Below are 27,763 nucleotides of genomic sequence, written 5' to 3'. Positions count from 1 at the left end.
GAGCCTGCTGGAAGTCTCAGCTATAAAGGCTGCGCCTCTTCTTTGCCTCTGGGGGAATCTCCTCTCTGTCTCCTGTTTGGAGGACCTGGCTGGCTGTTTGTTTGTTTGTTTGTTTGTTTAGTTTACTTTACTTTACTTTACTTTAGGTCTGTTAATTGGTTCATTAAATAAATGTCTATTTATTACTTTTAACTCGTCTTGTCTCCCTCATGTTGCGGCTGTGGTGGAAAATTTCTAGGTTAATCGGGAGGAGAGAGTTTTTGTTCTCAAATCAATAATGAAGTCATCAGAAGATTCAAAGTTGTCTTTTTCCGTTTATTCTCTTGCAAGAGGGAAGAAAGCACAGCAACTACGTATTCAGTAGACTGCGTGAATGCTTCTTCGACGAAATGCAATATTCAACATCATTTATGCATACAAAGGTTCACGCCTTTACAACTTCAGATAATGCGTCAAAAGGGAGTATGATATTTCAGACACAGGCTGTCTGTTCCTGCGGACGTTAGTTTCTGGAGTCAAGGTCTTGTCTCTGTGTCTCTGTCTTACCAACAAAGAAACAATGTCTCTTCACTTATCACCCTTGTGGGAAAAGATAACAAGACACCTGGATACAAAACTTAATTAAATCATCTACTGAAACTGCTGTTCTGTGTCTGCCTGTGTTGTACATTCTCTAACATTTCACATGATACTATAACATAACCTAACTTATATACGTGGTCAAGATATCTGTATTACGATCTATACTATAACATAATTTCCCATTACATGGCCCTTTGAGCCGGGTCGTGACAAGACACAAACACTACTTGGTTAGCTTTAGACACAAAAACTACTTGGTTAGCTTTAGACACAAATTTGGGCACAAAGGGTACTTGGTTTGGTGTCAGAATAAGTACATTCATCCCGGTAGTTATCAAGGGGTGTGTCATATAGCCTGACAGACTGCAGACCCTTCTCCATCGCTTGGCTTCCGGTATGGCAATCCTATTATATGGAAGTGCTCCTTGCAGCGCTTTCAAGAACAATGTTTTAGTTATTTCCATTATACTGTATTTGAACAAAAACACTAGACAGGCTTTTCTTGCTCAACCAATTTTCTAAATGTTCACCTTCACAGAAAAATGTGATATTGACAGAATGTTATTTCATTTGGACAGGCCCCTATCAACCACATGCATGTCCAAATAAAGATTTAGGGAAATTTTAAATGTATTAACTCCTTAACTTAGTATTAGTATAGAAATATAATTTAAATTTAGTATTATATTATTTGGCCATACTTTAATTAGTATGGCCAAATTAAAAAGCTTCTTTTAAATATTGACGAAGGAAGAGTTAAACTCAATGTCAACATTGATCTAGTGCATACGCAAATGATGATAAATATAAACCTGCATTAATAATTCAATAAAGCTTTATACTGCATTATACTGCTATTTATAGAATTTATCTGCGAAAAATACCCAAATCTATGGTAATTACTTTCCAGACCTATTGTTGTGATGGTTTATTAGTTTATCTTATGATATAATGTTGAAGAATTGTCCCTAAAGCTGCAGAGTACTGAGCTGCAGTATTGAAAGTGTGCCGACTGAGCTAGCATGCTATGGAAACCCATTAGAGTTAGACAGTACATTACTGCCAAGCAAGCCGAGCTCCTCTCTACATGAGAGCTGTTTGGAAAGGGAAAGTTTCTTTGAGCTGAGTGGATGCTGCCAAGAGGGACACTGCATTAAACCAGTGGATGGAGTCTCCTGAGGGACATAATAAAAAGGTAGAGACTGTACTGTAAAGCATTCTGAGACAGAGACTACATTCGGACAGAAAACTGCTCGTTTTATGTACAAAACTTTACACAGATAAAAAATGAATTGCAAACACTGAGAGTATTATGAATTCCACATCACTTGCGACGGCTATCTGGCCCCTCTCAATATCTAATTCACAAAATATATTGCCACGCAAACATTTCCGTCTGATTGCAATTATCCTTGTGGCAAAGTTTAAATAGGTGTTTAAAAAAAAAGAAAAGGCAGAACTCAGAGGCATGAAATAGAGCAACCCTCAGCGACACTGATTATGATGTACTGCTAAGTGTGGAGAAACCCTTTAGCAGGTTACATGACAGGAGCTATTCGTGATATTACTCAAGCCATTATCATGACGTGGAGCCTCAAACTATGAACCATTAGCTTTAAGCAGAGATATCATTAAGGATGACATGATGATTGAAATAAAGTGGTAGTGACACAGGAGTGCAGGACATTCAAATAGATTAATCATCATTTTAATGCCGTCAGGAAGGCCGACCATGTCTGTGGTGATTCTGTGGCAGACGGTGGAAGGAGGCTTTACATCTAAAAACAGCACTCTGTCGTGTTTGCTGTGAGAACTTTCACGATGCTCATGCCAACTCTCGCTCCGACGCACCAAATCTAGCTTGCCCGCTTTATTTTTGAATCTCAGATTTCAGTGAAGGGCACGGACATGTCCCCCTGCAGGAGAGGAACCGACACCTCTCTAAAGACAGATTTGCACAGATACAAGTCAGTATAGTCAAGGTCAGACATTCTTGGCAACACATTGGATTTTTGAGTCATGGGGATCTTATTTTTGGGATTGCAATTTTGTATATTGGGTGCGTTGGGAAATGAAATCTGGCAGGAAACTGGTAAACACAGACTCTTTTTGTGCATGTGAGTCACTTGATGATACTTGAACCACTCACTAAACAGTTTTAATAGATGAAGTGAATAGTACACACCATCCCTGGCAACAATTAAATAAACGAAGACACATGCATTGAGTTTCATGTAATTATGAAATAAGCTTTTAGTCATGCTGAATTTGAATATTTGAAGCCATTCCTTAATAGTATATAAAACATCATGTCACTTTAAGCCTTTTTGCTCACGCCATTAAACTGCTCTGTCCGCAACAGGATTGACTGGCGATGAACTTTTCCAGAAACGTACGGTTTTCCAAGAAAAAGTCTCTAAATGAGAAAATCAATTGGCTGATCTTGTTTTCCTCAAAGCAAACATGATTTTCATGGATTACATTGATCCTCCCATCCTGCTGCTGAAACCGAAGAAGCACCCAATCCTCCTTTTTCTGTGTTGCGCAATCTGTTGTACTGGCTTTATATTACAAACGTGTGAATTCTAGGACACTTTAAAGTCCTTTAAAGGGCCAGTGTGCAGCATTGATGGATCTATTAGCAGAAATGGACTTGAATATTCATAGCTATGTTTAAATTAGTGTGTAATCACCTGAAACTTGGAATGGTTGTGTTTTTCTCTCGCTTAGAATGAGCCCCTCATGTCACCATGTGTGTACCGCTCTGTGTGTGTGTGTGTGTGTGTGTGTGTGTGTGTGTGTACCTCTGTGCTCCATTGTGGGTTGACCGTGTTGCAGACCACTCCGGAGCGTTTCTCCTGGCCATGGTGCGGCAGCGAGGGGAAGATGCTGTGCTTTCCGGGCTGGATGGAAAGCTTCAGGTAGGGGTCGGGATTGAAGAACATCCCCTTCTTCAGACCAACTGCCTGCAGGTCTGAAAGAGGCGCACATGGAAGCGAAGACAGAGAGGTTACGCAATCACACACATTCTGGATGTGTTATCATAGAAAACTCTGCCCCAGGTTCAGATGGACACATCGTAGGGGGGGGGGGGGGGGGCGGCTTGCAACTGTAGGGTTGATCTCGGATAAAACTGTACTTATATTGAGCCTGAGTAACAACATCACGTCAGTTCTTTTCATTTTTAAATCTTATCAGAAACTTATAAGAACCACAGACGGCAAATGATCAATTCTTTTTTTACATTCTGTGAAATTCTGTGAAAGTTGTTCTTGAAGACGAACAACTGGTAACAAAAACTCAGTACTATCTTAGAATGCAAACAGACACATTGACACGAACCGCCGACGTTCCGATTGGGCCTCTGACAGTGAGCAGTGTGTGGTTGTCATAGAGTAGCTGGGAGCTGTCCCTCTGAACCCCACAATCCGCCAGCGTGATGGGTTTCTGTTATCATTGGATTTGAAGCTTTCTGATTGAGTGACGAATGCTTCCGTCAGGATAAATAACTAAATCCAAGCTTAAAATTGTGATATTTAATCAAAATATCTTTTTTCTACGTCTCTCATTTAAAATCAAATCCTGTGCTCCGCAGAAAGACGAGGCCACAGAGAGTAAAATGTGACTCTGTGATTGTTAATGAGTGCATTGTTTTAGAGGTAGAGTAGAGGTGTGTGTAAAGATGAAATGGCTGTGATATCCTTTGATGTGTTTTTGATCTGTGTCAAGGTTCTTTTGTCTTTGGCTGTTTGGGAATTAAATAGATTTTCAAGTGGTTTGAAGATAATTTGAAGAGTAAAGATAGTCAGAGTAAACAGCTCATCAGGTGAATGGACCAAAACACATCAAAGCTACCTATCTCCGCAGTAATTTGGTATCACGGTTAAATGAACCAGTCTGTCAACATTTAACCCTCTGAATCCCAAGCAGTTTGTGTTTTTTTGCTCATGGTCACGTTTCTCTCTGTTGCCTTGATTTTCACTCCAGTATAACAGTCCTGCACCTCTATGGAAACAACACAACCATGAAGAGAACTCACTCTATGCCATACATTTTCCCCGGGCGCCTGTCATGGGCAGCCCACTGCTCCCTATATACAGGGATGGGTCAAATGCAGAGACAAATTTCCCACTTACCGGGATGAATATAGTATAATAAAAAAAAATGTAAAAAAATAACGCACGTTGAATTTCTTTGATAATTCATTTTATTATTATTATTAATTTAAATACACAACATTTTTCTAAGATGCCACAAGTGTTACCGAGTCATATACATTATACTATTTACATTTTTACAACCTCTGAACGGTGTAGTTTTGGTGATTCTTAAAAAAAGAAATCACTTTTTTTGGGGGTTCAGAGGATTAAGGTCACTTGCGTATTTTAACGTAGTGTTGTTCTTTATTTTTTATGTATGTCAGTGAGAAAACAATGGGCTGATTCTAAATGTCTTAAAGAAGACTTATCATTGTGTCTTCAAAGTGTAGCCATGTGTTCTATCCTCGTTGTGCACACAGGCAATGCCAATTTGCCAAAATTAAATAGTTACATTAAAAATGAATAATGCAGATGACACAAGTAGATTTACACAGAAGCACTTGTTAATCTTATGTATATGGGGTTTGAGGATGCTTGGAGAAATAACATATTTTGCATTGGGAATCTGGTGAAATGGTGTTTTTTAATGTTTTCTTCAGTAACTAACTAATTCAGTGATACTTGTCTGTACAACAGTGATACAGTGCAAACAGGAACAGCTAATAGCTAATTCAGGATACTTTTAATGGTGCCAGTTTGCCAAAATACAGTATAGGCTCAAAAAACTGTGCTTAAATTCTAGTCCACAGTCTAACTCATAAACAGCATTATACTTCCTGTTACATAGCGCAAAGCATTGTGGGAACTAGGGTTTTGTCTGAGGGGAATCTCAGGTGTCAGACTTTAAAAACACCGGTTTCGATGATTGAATTTCTCCAAATTCTCTTGGAAAAGGCAAAGGACTGTTGCAATGAATACTATAGACTGAAAATGGAATCAATTGTTATCTCCACCAAGCTGAAGTCTGCAGGGAATCGGAGATCATGTGTCCTTTGGAGGTTTGTGCGCGTGCATGTGTCTATCTCTCAGTCTGTCCACGGCTAACCTGGCATACTACTGGACCCATTAATGACATATGTTCAAGGAACTCTTGTGGTTGTGGTGATTTAGAATTTTTGAAAAAAATATTTCCTTGGACTGCCGACTACCAACTCCTTTTATCAACAACTGCTTTAGTAGCAAACGGCATTCCAAATATGTTATGAGGGTTACAAAATGAATAAATCCGTGTTTTCGTTATCTTTGCGGCCATCTTGACTTTAAGGGAGTCCGGAGAGTCAAATGAGTGACATCTTGTTTGTTTGGGAGGGGAGAGTGAGACAGAGATCTGCACTACTAACTCAAAACGTGGAATTAAGAGTTCCTCTACTCCTAAGTTTGAGAGTTGACACAGTATTTAAGTAGCAAATGTCAGTTGGGCTGGCATTGATTTGAGCATACTGTTGCTTTTAGAGAGACAACAGACAGTTCTAGAGAGGGCTGCAGGTCAAAGGGTCAGATGAGGGAGGAGTGGATGGAAACATTGATTGGAAGCCTTTGAATGTGAAAGTACAGTAACACAGGAACAAGGCGGATGCTTTGGTATCCTACCTGACAAGGAGAAGTTAATGAGTCTCCTGTTGCCCAGGCCATGGTTGACTTCAGGACTGACCACTGGCTTTAATACCTGAGGACACAGACCGACAGGAAGACTTAAGAACATGGAAACACACTCTCCATTCTTCCTTCTCTCTACACCAGTGTCTCTCCTCCTTTGCTGTAAGATGAAACTTTAATGATGCCCCATGAGGAAAGTGGGTCACTGCAGCCAAATAACAAAATAAGAGTCATAAATACCAGTATATGAGTAAAGAAAGACTGAAACCAATAGCAATTAATACAAAATGTAAACTAATACCTCAATACATTTATAATAGATTCATTCAAGTATTAACAATGTGCAAGCTGTTTTCATTCCAAAACACAAAGACGTCAGACAGGACATACTTCTGAAATGATGTGAGCTCTGACACCTTTGTGTTTAGATAGAGACAAAACGTCCAATCTGATCTCAGCTCAGCCTTTGGTAAAGCTCTGTTTTCAGGCAGCCTGACAGCGTCCTGCGATCAATACTCTGTCTTCATTATCCTGACATTGATCCCACAGCCAGGAAGAGGAGGAGCATGGGGGATGGGAGGGAGACAGAGGAGCTGATGGAGAGAGGAGGAAGTGGAGGAGAGCGTGACTCCACCGTGCAGTGGAAAGGTTTTGCGGTTCAATAGTGAAACCCAGTCAGATATGTGCCGGCAAAACAACTGGAATGATGGCCACGCTGTCTTCCAGGGGTTTACCGAATTAATTATCAAAGACACAGAGACAGTGCACAGTCATAGTCTTGAGTTTCACAAATTCTGTAATCTTCCCTCTGGATTAATTCAGCCTCTGGAAACACACACATTTTAGGATGAAACTAAAAGAAGACTTAAAGGTGCAGTGTGTAGGATTTGGTGGCATCTAGCAGCGAAGTTGCAGATTGCACCCAAGTGAAAGTCCTCCTGTGTGCCGAGCGCGTAGGAGAACTATGATGGTCGACGTGAACAATTTGAAAATGTCTAGAGCCAGTGTTTGGTTTGTCCGTTCTGGGCTACTGTAGAAACGTGACGGCCGATGCCGTGAAGAAGACCCGCTCCATATAGATATAAAACGGCCTTAAGATGGCGTTCAAGGAAATGTCATGGTTTTATCTGCTGTGAGACCAAATGTATCAAACAGATCAATACCCATAATGTTGTGTGATGGTAAGAACAGAATTATGGCATTGACATCAGAAAAATCTATTGATCGCGTGATCAGAAGTCTTATCAACTGGCTTGGTTTTAATCAGCATCCAAAATTTGCAGATTGAAACAGCGACAGAAATAAAAACAAACCACAAGTTTCGGATTCGATGTGAAAAGGCTCATAAAGACAGTTTGGTTCAAATGTTTTAATTGACGAGCAATTTATCGGTAAATGGTTAATGGGTTTGCAAAGACCTTATGAGTCTACAGCCACACTAACAGCCTGAGGCACAGCTGTGCTAAGATAAAAGCTAACATGCTAACATACTCACAATGACGATGCTAACAGCTGCTGAGCAGATACTGTATATTGCTGACCATGCTCACCATCTTCATTTAACATGTTAGCATGCTAGCAAAGGCTGATTAGCACTCAACACAAAGTACAGCTGAGACTGACGGGAATGTCATTAGTGCCACCCTGACAGAACCAGCTAATTCTGATGTAACAAAATAAAAGCCCTTCAAAATCTCATCAGCTAACTGATATTGCTGAAGTTAGAGGTGAAGTTAGGAGATATTTCTTCTCTAATAGCGACTATATATTGTCATCTTATATCACACCGTCCACTCAGTTGACCATCAATGCAAAAGTGGGGAGAGAAGTAGAGACAGTACAGGAAGTATCTGTGTCACAGCAAACTATTCTGTATGAGCTCTGAACGATGATGCAACTGGCTGTGGAAACAAAAGGAAACGAGGATAAAGGAAATGACAGATGTTCGCACCAATTAGTTTTAATGAGATGCTAATCTGCCTATCTGAGTACAGCCTCCTCAATGATTCTAATCTCACAGATAAACCACATGACAACTCCATCCCATCTGCAACACACTTTACATAATCTCCCATCCTACTGCAGCAAGATGGAGAACGACCAAATACTTTGAAAACAAAAGGAGCAGTATGTAGAAGTCAGGAGTGCATGTCCTGTAAGTGTTACAAGGACTTTGATGGACAAGCAGAGACAGACAGGTCTGAAAGAGACAGCCTGCATTTAAGTGGGTCCACATCTGATTACAGGTCAGATACACATGTGTGAGCTATCTGAATGCGTCCCAGGGCCCTTTAAGGCTGAGTGATCTAACTCACTCAGAGTGGGTTACCAGTGTAGACGAGCTTCTATCAGCTCAGTGGTGAGAGCAGGTCTGCTGGGGGTGCTTGGTCAAATGTCATCATTCACGTCCATCAGTCAGCAGCAGTCATGGGCCACTCGCTGCACGCCCTTCAATGGAGATAACCACGATGTACCGAAGCAACAATCCATCCATCCCTACTGTATAATGTGTGGAGCTGTGTTTGTCATGGTTCAGTGTATATAAGTCCATATGGTGGCTTTCGTTTTTTGTTTTTCTATTCCTATTTGTTCACCAAAGACGTGTATAGACGTCATGTAACGGGAAACTAATCTGTGACAGTTTAATGGCATTATGAGATAGAGGAAGAGGTCACAGCATGAGTGTCACGCTGTTTATCAACCTGCATATGCCACATTGTAATGTGACAATGTGCTGAGTCATCACCACAGGATGGTGTGACCCGAAACAACCAAAGACACCAGATCAAGGTTAACGGAATACAATACCAAAAGGTTTTTAAGTTTATTAATAACACACCTGCAGCTACTCTAGAGTAGTGGAAAAAAGCGGACAAGATTTGAAACAAATAAATATATATATAATATAATGGGATTAAAGGTATTGAGGGATTAATGTGTTCATCGCTTTAATGTTGCAGCTAGTAAAGGTGGAGATATTTCTAGTGTATGTGTATAGAAATATATATATTGAATGTATTGCTTAACATATACTCATAGTATTGTTAATCTGCGTCTGCAAAGGAACTAAAGCTGTCAGATAAAGGTAGCCAGCTAGAAGTACAATGTACCAGAAAATAGAAGTACTCCAGTGTAGTAAAAGTTCCTTAAAATGTGTACGGAAGTACAGTACTTGAGTAAATGTAGTTAGTTACGTTCCACCACTGAGTTAAGATATGCCACTAAGCTAATGCTTGCTAACATTACGCATCATTAAACAGCCTGTAGCACGTGTTGTGCTGTGAAGCTGCTGTTACCGACACTCTATTTGCTCAGGATGCAGGAAATCAAAGTGGACTCTCACATGATATGGACAATCATGGGAAAGTATCTGATTGTACCCTGAGTAACCTCCAAACAGGCTCAGAGATGAGAAGAGGATCAATGAGCGTTAATGTTCGTTCGCATGTTGAGACTCATTCCCTCTCCTCACTCACTCAGCACCAAAGAGTTTGTTCTGATTCTTCTTCTGTTGTAAGTGTAGAATATCTGCTGTTATTGTTATCTGTGACGGTGAACCACAGTACAGCCATCAGCCCCAGTGACGTCTGAGACAAAGATCACTCTGAGCAGAAGACATCAGCATTCAAACACTCCGTCTCCTTCCCTCAGACCTTACACTAACGCTGTCACTGTAGCTCTGGTCCTATACACTTCAGTTACCATGGATACGCAGTACTAGACGACGTTATTGTCAGCGTTCGCTAACAAGAAAGAGAACACAAAACGCAACGGCAGCTTACATTAGCAAAGTGATGTATCGGACTGATCAACAATAAAGCAAAGGTTAGAGGTTCCCGTCAATCACACCACCAGTGTCATAAACGTGACATCATATCTTACAAACAAATATCCAGCAGCCGTGTTTCACCATGAGTGCTATTACACTACAGAAGGTGAACTAGACAGTTAACTGACTCAGATGCACGTGCCTCTAGAGACGCTGCAGGAAAACAAGATGACTGAACGAGCCGTCACACGCATCTGTGGAAGAGAAAGAGCGAGTATTTATGGTTACCCAGGCTATCCAGCTGAGCCTTGTCCTCCTGCCGCTCCTCCTCTCAGGGTGGCTGGGAGACAGCAGTCCCAGCTGGAGACACATGGCGTCCATCACACCCATACAATTCAAGAGCCGGGTCCTCTCTGTCTAGAGCAAACAACAGGCAGAGCAGAACCATCTCCCTCCACTGCTCTCCTGTCCTTCCATCTCCTCTCTGCTTCTTCTTCTTCTTCTTCTTCTTCTTCTGCTGCTGCTTGTTCCCCTTTTGCTGTGTCGGCCCTCCGGCTGTTTGACCCGCTGCTTTCCCACCCCTCGCCTCTGAAAACCTCAATGACTCACCTGGAGTGGACTGTCTTCTCCTATCTCTGCTCCTCCCCCCCCCCCTGTCTCCCTTCCTATGGTGGTTATTTTTATTCATTTGTCCTCAGGAAGCAAACGCAGATCAAGTTCAGGACCCATCAGCATTTCCAGAGGCCCAGAGCAGCAGAATGGAACACTGTAACCCAACCCCCTGGCTGGACACCCTCCTGATGCCGGGGTCTGGCTGATGGAGGCTTTAGAAGGGCTGCGACAATATTCATATGCTGAGGAGTAATATTGGTACTACAGATCTGAAGATCTCCAAGAAGCAATTCATCACGTGACCACTGTTCAATTCACTAGCCAATGGCCAGGCACCATCTGGCAGCATGGGAGTGACTCCAGGACAGTCACAGGTTTGGATGCACACGGCTCGACAATACGAAGCGCCAGGTTGCCATCGGCAACCATTTTGAGAAATTGGAAACCAATTCTTGGCCTTTGGTTGCCATCGGTGGCAGATGCTTTTTAAAATGTAAAAAGTATACCAAAGACCAAGTACTTTGAGTACTTTCTGATATTTTCACTTTCTGACTGAAATAGTTTAAATACACAGCATGATGCTTCGTGTTTTACTGATACAAACACATCATAGTTTGCAGTAGGGATCTTAATATTTAATAATTCAATAAATCAGTTAAACAGTTAAACGATCTATTAACTTACACCCCAGGACAATTTCTTACAGTTACACATCCTTGCACATTTTTCTCTATTAAAATACACTTAACACTATAATAATGTACTTGTTTTAACATACTCTTGTTTGTTTGTTTATCATAATGTATTGTAAATTTTCATATTTTCTATTTATATATTACGTCTCATCCTACTGCACTGTGTTTATTGTTATGCACCATTCACCTCGTCAAATTCCTTGTATGTGTAACATACTTACAGTAAACAGTTGTGATTATGATTGTTAGGAGACTAGTGCTGACCCACCTTAAAGGACGCAGCCGGAGCAGCCGGAGCTATGGCTAACTGCGGGGCTAACCCCCCCCTCACTTCAATCACTGATACGTAAGACACAGGAGCTCAGCTTGAGTCTCCTCACCGGTCTGGAGGAGTTGTAGCATTTATTCACCGACAAATAAACCGTCCACACACTGCACCGTACGTCCACAGCTGTAACGTTACTGCTGACTTCATACTGACCCTCTCTCACACTCTCTCACACACACACACACACACACACACACACACACACACACACACACACACACACACACACACACACACACACACACACACACACAAGTTGGTCTCAAGTTGCAAACCGGACAAACAAAGACTGGCACACTGAAGAGGAAGTCTTGGCCTGGTTATCTGTTATCTGAATATCTGCACCAGAACCCCCAAAATATCCCCAGACTGAAAGCCAACTGCGCTTTACGCCGTGTGATGTCTGACTGATAGGTTAAGCTTTATGCGCTCACTACTGAGACTGTTTGTCTCGGCTCTGCAACACACACCAGTATTTGTTTGTTTGTTTATTTACTGTAAAATAATACTTTATGGAAAGCAAAAGTACTTTGACTTAATAGAATCTGTCCCCTCTCTCAGCCGGGTATGTTCCTGTCAGACACAGTGTTATCTTGTTAAGCTCTATGTTCATCTGGTGCTGCATCCTGAGCATTGAGAGGATTAGCTCCAGCTCTTTCAAAGAGCACAGCCTTTCTCTGCTAAATCTGACTGGAATGCAAAGGATGGTCAGTTCTTTAACGCGACTGAAATGTACTTCGTGTCTTCTAATGCAGTGTTGTACTTTCATCAGAGGTGTAGCTGCAGCGCAGCCAATTCACAAAGGACACAACATAAAGAGGCTGAGTAAAGCAGCGGAGCCCCTCCAGTCCCAGGACGCTGCATGTGTGAAAATAAAGCCACGAGGTGCGCTGAGACTCACATGTGCGGGGCCTTTCTTTATGGTGGTGCTGGGTGTGGTGGCCCTCAGGGCTCCGGTGACACCGTGGTAGTACCTGAAGCAGACCTGGGTCTCCGCTGAGGACGACACACGTGACGAGGATGGAGAGAAAATCAAACAACAGTTAGTTTGCTTTTCACAGGGACTGAATACAACTTCCACACCTGCATTTAAAACAGAAACCAGATTCTTATTATGGATGCTGATGGCTTTATTTCCCAGCATTGAAATTTTCTGAAAACGGTTTTGTTATTTTACATTGGTTATTTGTGATGTTCATTTTAATTGCGTTGATGAAAAATGTTTATATTTATCGTATTCCCCATGTTTTCAATAGCTTTTATAATACTTTAATTAATATATATAATATTTGAAGCAGTTAAATCTTTAAAAAAGAATTAGGGGGAAAGGAGAACAAATTAACCTTCTTATAATCTGTTTAAATTCTTAGTTATTGGTGATGTCTCTCCTTTTTTGGACTCCAAAGTCTTTTGAGAAATAGGGGAAGTAGAAGAGAACAAAAAGGTTGAAAAAGATTGGGGGACACGAGGAGATTAAGGTCACAGTAAAGCTGCGTGTTTTTCTGCTCGTTTGGGCAGACACACTTAGCTGATTTGACGAGAAGAGGGGGGACACACAGCGACACCGCATCAACTGATTGGACGGACACAAGTTTGCCCGCCAGCTTGTGTCAGCAGTGTCTCACAGACAGGGAGGATGGAATATAGAGACTTCTATTTGAACGTACCGACATGGTTTGATATGTTTATCAGGTTAAGTTCTCAGTTTAAGTTCCCTTTAAAGAAGACAAGGAATAAAGTAGAAAACCTCATGAGGAAACACGGGGAGTATTTGCACAGATAGGGAAGCTATTACTGCTCAAGCTGGTGATAAAATGAAGTACACTAAATGTACAAAACATCCATAGTAAGAAGAGTTTGTATGAGCCATCAAAGGTAACAATCATTGTCACAGTTACAGCACAGTTACAACGTTATTACTAAACTGTTCTCCAGGGCTCACATCCTATTTGTGGAGAGACTGTGGTTAAGATCTCACTTAAATGTTGAGACGTGTCTCTGCACACTTTGATAGGATGGATATGATGACTGAATACATGTTCTATGGACGGCAATGCCGCTCTCTGATTGGGTCAATCCATTGCAAGAAATATTTGCATCGCCACGAAAAGCTTTTCTAGTTCCCGTTAAACCCGAGTGAGAGATCCCGACAGCTGTCGAGTAACACAACAAATCCCATTGGTATTCATTGTTGCCAGGAATGGACCAAAATCCCCCAAATGTACAGTATTAGAAGTTGTTGCACTATCTACATAAATATTCTTCATCATGGCACACACTGTGTATATCAAAAAACAAGGTTCTACTGGAGGCAGTGGATCTCTGATATATATATATAATATTTCAACAGTTCAATCTTGAGGCTAAAGCAACATTTTTGGCAATATTTACAAATGAGAAATAGACTGGTGATGGATGGTGAGTTTTGTAGTCCAACCCCAGAAGTAAGCTTTAGAAGGATCTTTCTACAGGATTGAGCGTCATAGGCCGGCCCCTTTTCTGTGTCGTTTGCATGTTCTCCCAGTGTCAGTGTGGGTTCTCTTCGGGTTCTCCGTCTTCCTCCCACGGCCCAAAGACTCCATCGTCTACGCACCAACACCATGTCCCGTTATCATAATGTTTAGCAGATGATTTACGCTACAAAGGACCAGCAACAACGCGTGTCACTAGCTACCTGATCGTACATCCTACCTCATCTCTACTGCACATGTGCAGCTCTCAACAGAGATGAGAGGGAAGAGAGATGTCTCACTCCTCAGCTACTTCCATCCTCTGCTCCAGAAAAATAAATCGCTGCGTCAGGATAGATGATGGAAGTGACAAACGAAACGCTTCTTCCTCATAAATTGTGGCTGCACTTTAACAAGTAAGTTATTCATTCCTTCCTACATTTAGTTATTGAAGTTTTGTTTCACTTATGACTGACTGTCAAATTAGATAATAAAAGAGAGTTCTATGTATGTATTTGTTCATGTTTAACCTGAGCCAGGTCCAACATCACATCCACAAAGAGTTACTAGTATGCGGCTGTTAAAAAGTAAGAATACTTGTGTCGGATCAGTACTCTGTATCTGACAAAACACAAGTTCAGGTATGGGAATAGGGAAGGAAAAGGGAACATCTCTAGTTCCTAAATGGAAACACCTGGACGGCTGTACACTGATAAATGTAGTCTCCACTCATACGCACAATTCTCCCAGTCCCTAAACGCAGCGTTTGCGCTCCATTTGTGACTGTCTCCCTGCACCCTGTCTCCCTCTCCCTGCCTCTGAGGATGTGCCTCTGTAAGCAGCCCTGCTACTTCCTCCTCATGCTGCTGCAGCACTCTCTGGGCTCAGAGGTTCAATCCACTCCACTTATTTGAGACAGAATCTAAAAACACCACGGTCAAGACCACACGAAAACTAGAGACAAGGAATTGAATTTTAAAGCAACATTCCAAACAGGAATGAGTAAAACTTTCATGATAGAACGCTATTGATCTAACACTACAATATTTATTGAGTGTTCTTCTGCTCAAAAACACAAGTGAGATTTTAGTACTTACAGTCACTGAAGTTGGAGCTGGAGTCAATTTTCCAAACGATCTGTCCCCTGTGAGATCCGTTGATGCCTCGGTTCTTGTAGTCCAGGAAGTTCTCAGACAAAGCCTCACCTGGAAAGAGGTGAAACTGTTGAAACCACCCTGCTGCTCCAGCCCTCCACAGTTCTCCACAAGTCAGTCCTGTTCCACTGTACTTTACAGTAACATAAACTGAGATTGATTCTCTATGTAGACATGCCTATCAATTATACATGGAATGAATCTTAATGTGTTAAAATGTGTCATATCACAGCAGAAACACCATGGCTGACAGTGAATGTCATGTTGCTGCTGGTTCAACAACATCGTGGAAGTGGTTTGATACCATGAACCTCCAGAGAAGAAGAGCAGCGTGTGCCACACACTCCGTCCTCTGGTAACTCTACTGACTGTGAGACGTGTCGCGTCAGGATCTGATTCAGCTCAGGTGACAATGAGTTGGTAGAAGTAGAGGACAGGTGATATTATGAATTAACAAGCGCTAGTGCTGTGTGCAGCAGCAGGGGCGGGGCTTCAGGGCTGCGAAGACCATGGATTGTACATAAGAAGTGGGCGTAGTCATCGTGACGTCACTCATTGGTTTGTGGACTGATGTTTTGAAGCCTTGAGTTCAGAGATTTCGCTGTCACCATCTTGGATTACGGCCGTCGCCATGTTGTTTCTTTCACAACCAATGAAGAGAAGTTACCAGAGGAGTGATGTAGAGATGCTGTATACATCTCTGGTAGTGGCAGTGACCTGTCAATCACAGTAAGCCCGCCCTAAAGCATACTCTGCTTTATGGTCTGTTTGACTCTAAATGGACCGTAATGTACTAAATCAGAGGTAGCCAACACGGTGCCCGCGGGCACCCTGTCGCCCGCAGGGACCACGTGAGTCGCCCGCAAGGCATGTTCTAAAAATAGCACTAGTCACCATGGACCTCCGTCTAAAATTGTAGTTGCTGTTCTTTTTTAATCAAAAACGCTTGCATTATTGTAGATTTTAAAATGACAATATTTCATTAGTCAATAGTAATTCAATAGTTTTCAATAGTTTCAATAGTTGCATGTTTAAATATATATGTGTAGCTATCATCATTGTTGTGGAAATCATTCTTAATAATTATTGTGAGGAATAATTAACTGACGTGATCAAACAGTCTCTTCACATATATTATTATTATTAAAATGCGATCTGTGCAACTTTGTTATTCAGGAAGTTTGTATCAAATAAGTAGCCCTTCGTACTACTCGGTACCCTTGAAGTAGCTCTCAGTTTGAAAAAGGTTGGTGACCCCTGTACTAAATGAACATCATGCTGTAGTGAAGAAGACTTGAAACTAGAGATTGAGACCATAAACTCATGTTTACAATGTTTACTGAGGTAATAAATCAAGAGAGAAGTAGAGTCATTTTCTCATAGACTTCTATACAACCAGAGGAGTCGCCCCCTGGTGGACACTAGAGAGAATGCAGCTTTAAGACACTTCTGAGTCCAGCATATTGTCCCCAGAGGACCTTTATAGGACGTGACTCATTCACTGCAGTTCACTTTTGCTGCTGGATGCTGTATAACGTCACAACTGAATTATTTTTCACTTCCCTGGAGTCAACGAGCGATGAGCGGCTCTTGACAACCAACAAGATGCACTTCTGAGGGCCAAGCAATCGGCCCCGCCCGAACAGGTGCTGCACTAGTACCTTTAACGACATCTAGCCATACAGATAGTTTCTTTTATTTTTCCTTTATTACACATTTTATATGTATATTATGCACAGTTATTACATGATCAATTATTACAACAAGTCTCACCTCATTGCAGAGTGTCTAAACACCATCTGAATGCTGACAGGAAGTACTTGTGTTAACATAGATTGCATGTGGTAACTTTAGAGGCTAGTGTCATTAAATATTATTCAATGATTATTCTTCACCTTTAATCATTCAATGTCATCATGTCATATCTCACTTACCGACAAGATACATGCCGATCCAGTCTCCGGCATCCACTTCCTCCTTGATGTCCCACGTGATCACCAGGTCTTCAGACTGGCCGATGATGTAGTGGGAGGAGTTGATGGCGAGGGTGGAGCGAGCGTCCGGGGAGACCAGATCAGTGTCACTGGTGGACCGCGGCAGCCCCAGCATGAAGTCCTCCTGGTTGACGGCGTAGCTGTCCGGGCCGTAGCTGTGGCGAACCGCGTCCTTGCAGCGCTGGCGGGTCTGGCTGCTGCGGGACGGGGAGGCCATGGCCGCCAGGCCCAGGAACCGATTCTGGTACAAGTTCTGCAAGAGAACGCACAGCAAGAAGCTTTTTACAGCAAGGTGTTATGTTGCTGCTTAAGAAGACAACAAGGGTGGAGGATCATGGTCTGTGCCGGAGACATTTGAAGAGAGTGTTGAGGAGGAACCCATTTGAATGGCCATGACTGTGAGTGTCGACAATAAGACTCAAATCGAACAGTTCTGTCCTTTCACCCATGTTTGAGTTTCCTGCTAAAAGCACAGCAGCTAGTGTTCAGTAGTACTTGACAATGTTGTCTTTCACTCTAGGTTCACTCGGGGGGTTAAGAAGCACAGAGCCAGTGTGTGAATCTAAATGATTTAGCAGCTTGCTGCAGCTAGCAGCTGAAAAGAAAGCTGCTAAATCATCTTGTGCCACTGCAGGGATGCACCAATCAGTCTTTTCTCTCCCAATTCTGACTCAATATGAAAACTCAGGTTATTGAGTACATACTCTAATAATATGCTTGAGTATATACTCTAATAACCAACATTGGAGTAGTATCCCCAAAGCTTTACGAATACTAAAGAGAATGAGCTAGTTGAATTGAATAAGGATTGTTTGGTTTATTCAGTGGCTTTGGTAGCATGCTGTTGCGCTTAGCATGCTAGTTAGCTTAGCATGGTAGCTGAGGATGATGGGTTGTTGCTTGGTGGGTTGAGCAGCATGCTCCTGGTGATAGCGACATGCTAGTTAGATTGACATGGACAATGGAAGCACAGCGCTCTGCAATAGCATGTCAAGCTAATGCAAGGACATTAACAACCAAAGATGGTAAATGCAACCTAAACAGTTTGACTTTGTAATATGTGTGCTGTTAGTGAGTGGGTATACATTAGCAAGTGGCCCAATCCTTATACTATTTGTTTGCAAACGCTTGATTGCAGTTGTTGCTGCTAAGGGTGGCCCAACCAGTTATTAGGTTTAGGGGGCAATCACTTTTTCACACAGGGCCATGTAGGTTTGGATTTTTTTTCTTCCCTTAATAATAAAAACCTTCATTTAAAAACTGCATTTTGTGTTTACTTGTGTTATCTTTGTCTAATATTTAAATTTGTTTGATGATCTGAAACATTTAAGTGTGACAAACATGCAAAAAAATAAGAAATCAGGAAGGGGGCAAACACTTTTTCACACAACTGTATATATATATTGTATGTATATAATCAATTTATAATCCTGGTGACTTTCAGCATATTAAGCACCATTTTTGATACTTCCTCAGCAATAGACATTTAATGTATTTGTATAAGAACTGCCTCTCTATAAAGTAGTTGTCTTTGTTCCCACTGGAGTTTTGTTTTTTGCTTTTTTGTTAGGTTTAGATTATTAATTTCATTAAGTATACAATTTTTTTATTTTATCTTTGTCCATTTTTATTATATGTTGTAATTTCCTTTATTTAGAGGATTTCTTTCTGTTTGGTTTATTTGTTTGTGATACTTTTCTTAAGTACAATCCTGTATTTCTGAAATCATTCGCTTCATGTATGTTTTTTATGTGTAAATGAAAATGAGCATGTACATAACAGTGTGCTGAATGTTTGAATCTGCTTTGGCTCAATTTAAAAAAGAAATAAATGAAACTGAGCGTGAACTTAAAATACTAGAGTAAAACTACAAACTGAGTTAAGGACTACGAGACTGTCAGAAAGGAGTAATACCTGCTACTATTATTGACAATATTGCAATACTTCTCTGGGTAAGCCCCGCCCTGCGTAGCTGGTTGAGGTCAGTGCCATTGGCTGACGTTATATGACCACAGGGTCAGGGCATACCAACTGAACTAATCCAGTACCTGAGTCCTGTGGAGCACCAATCCTCGGGCTGGAATGCTACACAGGGCGGGTCTTGCCAAAAAAAGTATTGGGGTACATAAAGTGTCTGAGAGTATTCAGGTCCACTGTCATTAGTAGTACCACAGCACTGGATGAAAGTGGTGTGTCTGTTCAGCATGGACCCTGATCACAGCGAGATGCGCCATCATTACCAGCACATCCGAATGTGAGGGAGAGCTTCTCCATCCGATCAGAGAATGCTCTAGTTGGGAAGCAGCTCCGGGGCACGACTCAGCGCCTCAGCCTTGACGGATTGTTCTGGATGCTGAGGCGCTTTGTGCGTGCAGTCGGTGATGAGAAGAGGTCGTTTGCGTGCTCGGTACAATGTTCATGTGCCGGCTCGTGTCACCATGTGATATGGATATTAGTGAAACGCCAGCATGAATATTTATTTAGCCGAGGCTTGTACCAATATATTGTTTTTCTTTTCATTGATTTGTCAAATACTGCCAAATTATGGGAAGACTAATACACAATGCAGGAAGTTTTTGGCATGAACACGATCACATTTGAAGATACTGAATTTGAGAAAGAATTGACCAAAGTACATTGTACATGAATATATATGTTGGTACCATTTGTATGCATGTATATATAGTATACACATATTCCAAACAATAATTTGTTGTTCACCGGGACGCATTATCGGCAGAAAAAAGGAAGTGTTTAACTACAGGTGTCTAGTACTGGTCTGCACATGTGCAGTAGCGTTTGGGCAAGATGTACAGACAAGTGACAAGTGTTGTTTGTGTGTAGCGTAAATGAGCTGATAACGTGATATCAGTGGTGCGTTGAGTCTTGTACTTGCAGACACCCGATGCAGCATTTGAAGCTGCTTCATATACATTTCTGATACTAGTATCGGTATCAGAACTCTATCCATCGCTACTGGCACCAGGCTTCCAAGTCCCACAATGCTGCAGACAAACTGGGTGGTGGTAAGCAGGCGCATAGAGAAGGCGGGGGGTGATCGTGGTGGTGGGAAGGGTGGGGTGGGGGCACTGACCTTGATACTACAGAGCTGCATCAGCATAATGACCAGTCAACCCAAAGCAGACCAAAACCTGAGGGGAAGTGGGAGGAGAAGGGCGGCGTGTTACAAACCACAGAAACAGAACAGCACAGGCTGTGTGAATGCAGCAGGTGGGACTCAAGTATGAAAAAAACAAAAACAGAATCATCACACGTTATCATACTTTCATCTTTGTCAGATAAAAATATGAATAATTGAGAAGGAGCAGAAGCTCAGATGGACCTCCACACAGACACATGGAGAACAGAGACAAACAGCAACAGAAAGACTGAAAAGCTACTCGACAACATCTCATGGTCACATCGCTCAGCTTCCATGTCTATAGGTAGTCACATGGCTGGCATCACTGCAGTGGAGAGGCAAGCCTGCAGAGGAAGGAGCTGTTAGCAGGAACATGTTCTCTTTGCAGACTGGTCCGGTGAATGTGGGCTGTGTTCACTGTAGCATCAACACTACACTGTTTATCAGAGGACGTTAACCTTAGTTGATCTAAGCTGCTGATCAATATCTTTAAAATGGCAGGTTTCTGTTGTAGTGACGAGCATACAGACACTGATCAGCTGAATGTGCAGCTCCTCAACTTAACGCAGCTTTTTAGTGACTTTCAGCTCATTGTTCAGCACAACTTCACTGTTTTGGTCTAACAGACCCACCGAGCACTCCCTGCTGGGCACCCAACCGGCAGACAGGCGGAGAAGTGATGGGCGGGTCAAGCACCCGAAGCCGACCCAACAAGCATGCAAACTGCTAACTTGATGCATGACGGTAGCACGAGTGTCAGGACCGCAGACTGTGTATAAGAAGTGCATGTAGTCATGGTGACGTCCCTCATTGGTCCGTGGACTGTGGCTTTGAAGCCTCGAGTTCAGAGATTTCACCGTCGCCATCTTGGTTTTTTTTGCAACCAGTGAACAGAAGTGACCATCTTTTGAATTTGGAGGAGTGACGTAGAGACCTGTCAATCACAGTAAGCCCCGCCCTAAAGCATCCCCTGCTTTATGGTCTATCTGACTCTAAATGGACCATAATGTACTAAATGAACATCATGCTGTATTGAAGAAGACTTGAAACTAGAGATTGAGACCATAAACTCATGTTTACAATGTTTACTGAGGTAATAAATCAAGAGAGAAGTAGAGTCATTTTCTAATAGACTTCTATACAACCAGAGGAGTCGCCCCCTGGTGGTCATTAGAGAGAATGCAGGTCTAAGACAGTTCAGCATTGGCTTCACTTTTCAGAACCGGAGGATGGTGCCTGGTCTGGACTGAGGTCTGAGACAAGGATGGTGTGTGTGTGTGTGTGTGTGTGTGTGTGTGTGTGTGTGTGTGTGTGTGTGTGTGTGTGTGTGTGTGTGTGTGTGTGTGTGTTTGAGAGGGAGAGCAACAGAGAGGAGAATGGTAGGTGGACTACTGCCTGTAATGTTCCTGTAAGTTATTTATAATGTACTCAGAGTGCTGCTTGGTCACTTTTGACCCGCCCGCCCAAACCCGCAATATTTTCCAATCAGCACACCCAAACCCTCCTGACCCACGCATCACTAACCCACAGTCAGCGACAAGCTGGTGAACATAATGGAGCATTAAGCAGTAAAAGAGCCAGCAGAGACTAGAACTAAGCTAATAGAGAGTGTATACGGGACTTTAATTCATCGGATTGACTCAAACACGACTCCAAATGAATGAAGGATGTTTCTCTACAGCTGTAATATTTAAAGAGACAGAATCAAATATATGTTTCCACCTGTAGGGCTATTTATCAATCTAGAATATTTTTGGTGTGAGTTGCCTAGTGTTGGAGAGATCAGGCGTTATGATGTCTTCTCTGCAATATCACAGAACTCTATGACCCTCGGCTCAAAGCAACTCACACCAAAACTATCTAGATTGATAAATAGCCCGAAGAGATTTACGGGTATCTGATTTTGGGGTGAACTGTCCCTTTAAGATTTTCATGAAATCAAACACCATTTTTTAAACTATTTATAGTTTTGGATATACTTTTTAGGGATCCAGACGTATTTCATATTGTTGAATAAAATGTCTTCAGCTTGTGATAACCACAGACGTCTAACCAACACCACATTCGGAACAACATGGAGGCTGTGCTGTCAGAAGGTAAGCTTCTAATTGTGACGACCCTCCTCCTCTCATACACTAGGTGCCGGTTGTGTTTCATCTGTTACAGGTGCTGAGTGGAGGATCGTCAGCAGGATGAGTCTCACCTGTGCCGGTGTGGCTCATCCTTAAATACCCTTTCCAGTTGGCAGGCGCTCGGGCTGGAAGGAAGACCTTTGTTGACAGGCTCACCACAGTTGTTGCTGACTTTGTGAAAGTGCTGATAACGTTGGGTTACGTGTTTTTGGCGAGACAAATAAACTACTACTTTTGGCCGCCAGCTCATTGTCTCCCTGTTTTCTCCCAGTTTCTGAGCCGGGCTGTGACATAATAATAAGACCGTTCTTCTCGCTGATACTTCACATTTAAAGCAAACTACTGGAAGGGTTCTACTGTGAAGCAGCAACAGGAAGTGCCGTCATTGGGGTTAGCTAGCATGCTAACTCATAGCTCAGTATAAAGACATTGTTTTCTGTACTTTTCCTTTCACCCTATCAGCCAGTGAACAGTAAGATCAGGAAACACGCTCAGATGTTTTTCAGCCCTCTGTCTCCAAAGAGAACAAACTCCTCCAGGAACATCGGACATCTAACAGTTGAAATCCCAGAAACAACCAAATGAGCTCGTCTTTTTCCTGATGTCCTTACTTTGTTATTCCCCCCCAGCATGTCTCTTCAGCTTTCCTGTGACAGCCTGTCTGTAACTAACCAATGAGAGGGGAGCACAATGTGACACACACATGCACAGAGGCACATACAGAAACTACACCAGCTCCTGTTTCACATCATGTTCAAATCCCTACAGTCCTCATTAGTCATGTGGTACCATATTAGCATGGTGCCCAAGCTAGCTACACCCACGCACGCGCACACACACACACACACACACACACACACACACACACACACACACACACACACACACACACACACACACACACACACACACACACACACACACACACACACACACACACACACAGGGTAATCTCCTGGGAAATATCCCCAGTTGTCTTTCCTACTTGTTCTGACACTTGCACAATTAACCAGTATAATTGTGTTCCAGACTACATGATTATTAATTCTGCATGCATTTCTTCTCGAACAGGAGAGAGCGGGAAGCTTCTGCTGGAGATGATCAGTAATGATCTCCCTGATGATCCCTCTGAGGAAGCATTGTTCACATACAGATGGGTAACCATAGCTATATGATCTCATCGTTGCTGTCCACATGAACATCTGACTCTGTAGCTGCTCTACTTTTCAACTGAAAGCTGATATGCACTGTGTGTGCTGATGGGCTTCATGAAAAAGGGTACACAATAAAACAGTGCAATTACAATAGATGTATATGTTGTATTGTCCCATGGTGGTCTTTAAGCTGAGCTGGTTCTGCTGAGATGATGGGATCACATGTTGGTAATGGTCGTGACTGTGGTGTAACATCCAGAAGAACACAAGGAACTCATCAGGGACTTAATATGTTTGTGTTTTGGACTGTTGTTCAGAAAGCAACGGGGCATTTGAAGATGCTTTCTGACACTTCACAGACAAAAAGATGAATTGAGGTAATAATGTGCATGTAGCCCCGGTCTCCAACAATCTAAGCGTCCTTCAAATATGCACGGTTTTATTGCAACTCCGTTCTGTTTTGGTGGATGTCAGAGATTGTTTCGTGGCGCTTCAAACTCTGTGACTAACGCAGTAAAAGTGGCGCTGTCGGCTGGGTGTAGCAGGAATATCACAGAGCAGTATCTTCTGAACAAGACGCAGAGTCACGCGAGCAAGATTGTTTTTGTCAATGTCAAATCGCCGCTCATTTTGTTTTTATCTATGCACAGAGAAAGGCAGCACCGGCACAACAATACATGTGCAAATCTCACTTATAATGTAAACAATGTCAAACATGGGGTTACAATGGGAGATAACTGGCCACGTGCTCATGAAGGAACATGAATAGCCGATAACTACAGATGATCTGGCACCAGGCCTTTAGTATTCAGAAGACTGACATTCCTCTCAGGCTACTTGAGACCTCAGCCGACCACTGCAGAGCTTCATTCATCCAGTGGCTCCACAAACAAGACCTCCAATCACACCTTCTCTGCATACATCAGCCACAATCATCCTGAGCTGGTGCCAGCTTTGATATGTGCATATTCATGAGTGTTTAAAATAGCAAGTGGGAAATAACAGGCATCTATGGAGTTTAATAAAAAAAACACCAAAACAAGTGTACCCCCCTTGTTGATTGTCATGCTTCACTCTACAGAATACAAATAATAATAAAATAGCCAAGAGAAATAATAGCAAGAAGTGGGATTAGATAAAATGGCATTTCAATGAAAATAAACATATTTTATTGTTTGACAGGTAGGTTTGTGATAACTTGACAACCAGCATCATTGGTGAAATGCAGCCCAAAGGCACTTCTATAAGAAAGTGATATGCTGCTCTTTGGAAATGGCCTGTTTTTGTTGTTGTTGATTTATCTTTCATAATAGCACTTGTTCTTCTATAGCTCCATCTGGTTTGTTATTTGTTGAACCAATGACACCAGAACACAGGAACACTGAAGGAAAGGCACGCTGTGTGGTGCTCCAGTATTTAAGAGGATTCTGAGGATGGGAATCCCCACTCTGGGGGGGGGGGGGGGGGGGGGGGGCTCTCTGTGCATCAGGACTCGTAGTGGGCTACATCCCAAATCACGAGCACGAACAGGGTGAAGCTGTGTGGCCCTGACATCTGCAGCGCCCATCCATCACGCCAAGCACCGTTACAATAATTGCATACATTAATGTTACTTAATGAGGACATTTTACACGAAAGATGACTCAAGACATTCTCAGATTCGCATCCGAGCTTTGATTCGGCACACACCCAACGGCTCACAATAACGCAATTTAGCCTTTTTCTATAAATGTAATGCCAACTTAGGAGCGATGTGTCCTGCTAGCAACGACAGGAAATGAAGCTCGGGGGGAACCGTGTTTAGGTGGTGAGGTGAACCACCTCTAAAAATACAATTAGTGTGGATATGTGGTCGCTCCTGAAGAAAGAAAGCCAGACTAACATATGTTCCACTGGCTGTTTCCTCTTGTGTCAGTACCGACGAACCCCACGTAACGCTAATCACTCGATGTTTTGAACAGAACTCCGCGTGCCGTTTCCTCCACACGGAGGGAATGACAGACAGCCTATGCGGGCTACAGAGCGATGGATGGGCCGCTGCTTAGAGACTGATATGAAAGGCTACATCACCTCACGTAACACAGCAACAATGGAGACGACCTACCTGCGATAAATTAAGCTGCCGGTGGATCATTCTCCAAAGGTAAGGATGAGAACTCGAAGTGGGCGCTCGCCCGCTAATTCCCAACGAGCTCCATTTCGACGGTAAAAGGCAGGAGGAACACAAACAAACGGAGCACCGAGTAAAGGGGCCGATGAGGCACGCGAGAGAGGCTGTAGTCACATCCCTTGGACCAAAGTAAAGCTAGCTACAATACAACACGCATTTCCGGTCACTGCCAAAATCGGTCATTACAAAGCCGTGACCTGTGAAGGTGTTTGAGTGTTTTTTGAGCAATATTTTTAATTAAAAGTACATTGTCTATGACTATTATGTGACATACGCGTGTGGCAATAAGCTGTATCTGAAAAATAATAAATTTAGGCAATTACGACTTAAAATAGGCTTTTATTTTGAAGGTTTCTCTTCTGGTCGTACTTGAGATAAATTTGCCGGAGAACGCTGGGTACCAATGCCTCACAGCCAATCAGAAAACGCGCTTTTCTCCTCGCGTGCGCGGCCTCCTCTTCGTCTCTGCCCCCCAACTAATGCATACATAAATATGCACACGCGCACGCTGTGGCACGAGCGCAGTTATTGTCCACATCACTCTGTGCTCCCGTGCAGAGAGCCGCTGACGTGAGGAGGCACAGCGCGCTGGATAAGAGCTTCCTGCCGGACCATAGCGTTCACTTCAGCTCGTAGCTGGAAACATGAGAAAACGGTTCATCTCAGCATTCAGGAGGAAAACACTACTTTACTAGGTGGTAATACTTCGGAAACATACTCCGCTTTCACGTAGTAGCTTAGATATTACTGGAACATGCAGTTAACCTTTTTACAGTTTACTGGATTATGTCCCAATATGTTTTCTGTTGCCTATTCATTCATCATAATGAATATTTAATATTGAAAACTGTGGGTCTTTCCATAATATTACTGCGATTTTACAGAGACCTCAACTGTTTCAAGCATGAATTACAAAACGTTCCTCATATTACAAAAGACACCGTTACCATATCTTTTCCCCATTGTTTTTTTCTGTTAAAAAATCCCTCACAACGTTGATCTCTTGCACTCACTTTATTTACTTTTCTCCCTTCTTCATCAGGTAAAAGTCATCCAAAGCAAAAAAAAAAATCTCAAAATGTTTATGTTGAATTAATTACACATGTGCACTTAATGGACATCAGAAATATATCAATATGCAAGTCAATAAAGCATCGTATTATTAGCCATATATATCTCAGTAATCTGTAGCACAACACTATTCATTGTAAAGGCAAACTTGTAAAATATAACTTTTCTTTATAGTATTCTAAGGAAGAAATAAAACACCTTGATAATATTTGAGTAGTGGAATCTATTTTTTTAATTATTTCTTGTATCACAAAAAAAACACCCAGCAAAATGAAACGTAGATCTGTTTTACTAACAAATGCAACATAGTCACAGTTAAACTACCGGGTGTATTTTATGGCTGTGGTTGGTGCATTTTATTGGCATATTAATCATGTAAGAAGAGACATAATGCCAAGCAGTAAGACAAGGAGGAAAGTGGTGATAGAGAAATAAAATGGAGAGGTGGAAAACCAAAGACGTGGTGTGATATAAGACGAAGAAGAAGAAGAGGAGAGAAAGGTAAGGAGAAACAAAAAGAGCGAGTCAAAAGATCATAAATAGGTGGAAGGACACAAAGACAAAAGGAATAAGACGGACAGGCCCTGTGAAACATGGTTAGCGTAGCTCCAAACAGGAAGAGGGAGAGCAGCAGAGAACAGACACAGCAGGACATTAAGGCTGGTGCTTCTGAGGAAACGGTGGCTCCGTCTGATGGACTGTCTGCGACGTAAAGATCATTTCCAGAGGAAATGAATGCAGAGATAACGCACTTTAACCAAGTCTCTGCTATTCTCTGTGTCAACGCAGAAGAAAGCAGTAAATCTGTTTTCAG

The 27,763-nt window shown here is 42.3% G+C and overlaps 1 protein-coding gene across 1 annotated transcript in view; it reads right to left on the bottom strand.

The window, feature by feature from the left end:
- The window catches only part of hecw1a (HECT, C2 and WW domain containing E3 ubiquitin protein ligase 1a), a 60,224-nt gene extending 34,382 nt beyond the window's left edge, over positions 1 to 25,842 (bottom strand). The window contains exons 1-6 of the mRNA XM_076085435.1: positions 25,813 to 25,842; positions 17,221 to 17,533; positions 15,230 to 15,337; positions 12,584 to 12,678; positions 6,273 to 6,348; positions 3,387 to 3,556 (exon numbers count right to left, since the gene is read on the bottom strand). Of these exons, the coding sequence (XP_075941550.1) occupies positions 3,387 to 3,556; positions 6,273 to 6,348; positions 12,584 to 12,678; positions 15,230 to 15,337; positions 17,221 to 17,533; positions 25,813 to 25,842 (792 nt within the window). The remainder of the gene's footprint in view (positions 1 to 3,386; positions 3,557 to 6,272; positions 6,349 to 12,583; positions 12,679 to 15,229; positions 15,338 to 17,220; positions 17,534 to 25,812) is intronic.
- Between the last annotated feature and the right edge of the window lie 1,921 nt (positions 25,843 to 27,763).

Source organism: Anarhichas minor, unplaced genomic scaffold, assembly GCF_050575085.1.
Source record: "Anarhichas minor isolate MPS153535 unplaced genomic scaffold, ASM5057508v1 ptg000155l, whole genome shotgun sequence".
NCBI lineage: Eukaryota > Metazoa > Chordata > Actinopteri > Perciformes > Anarhichadidae > Anarhichas > Anarhichas minor.
Note: the sequence above shows the minus strand (reverse complement) of the source record. Positions and strands in the feature narration are given on the sequence as shown.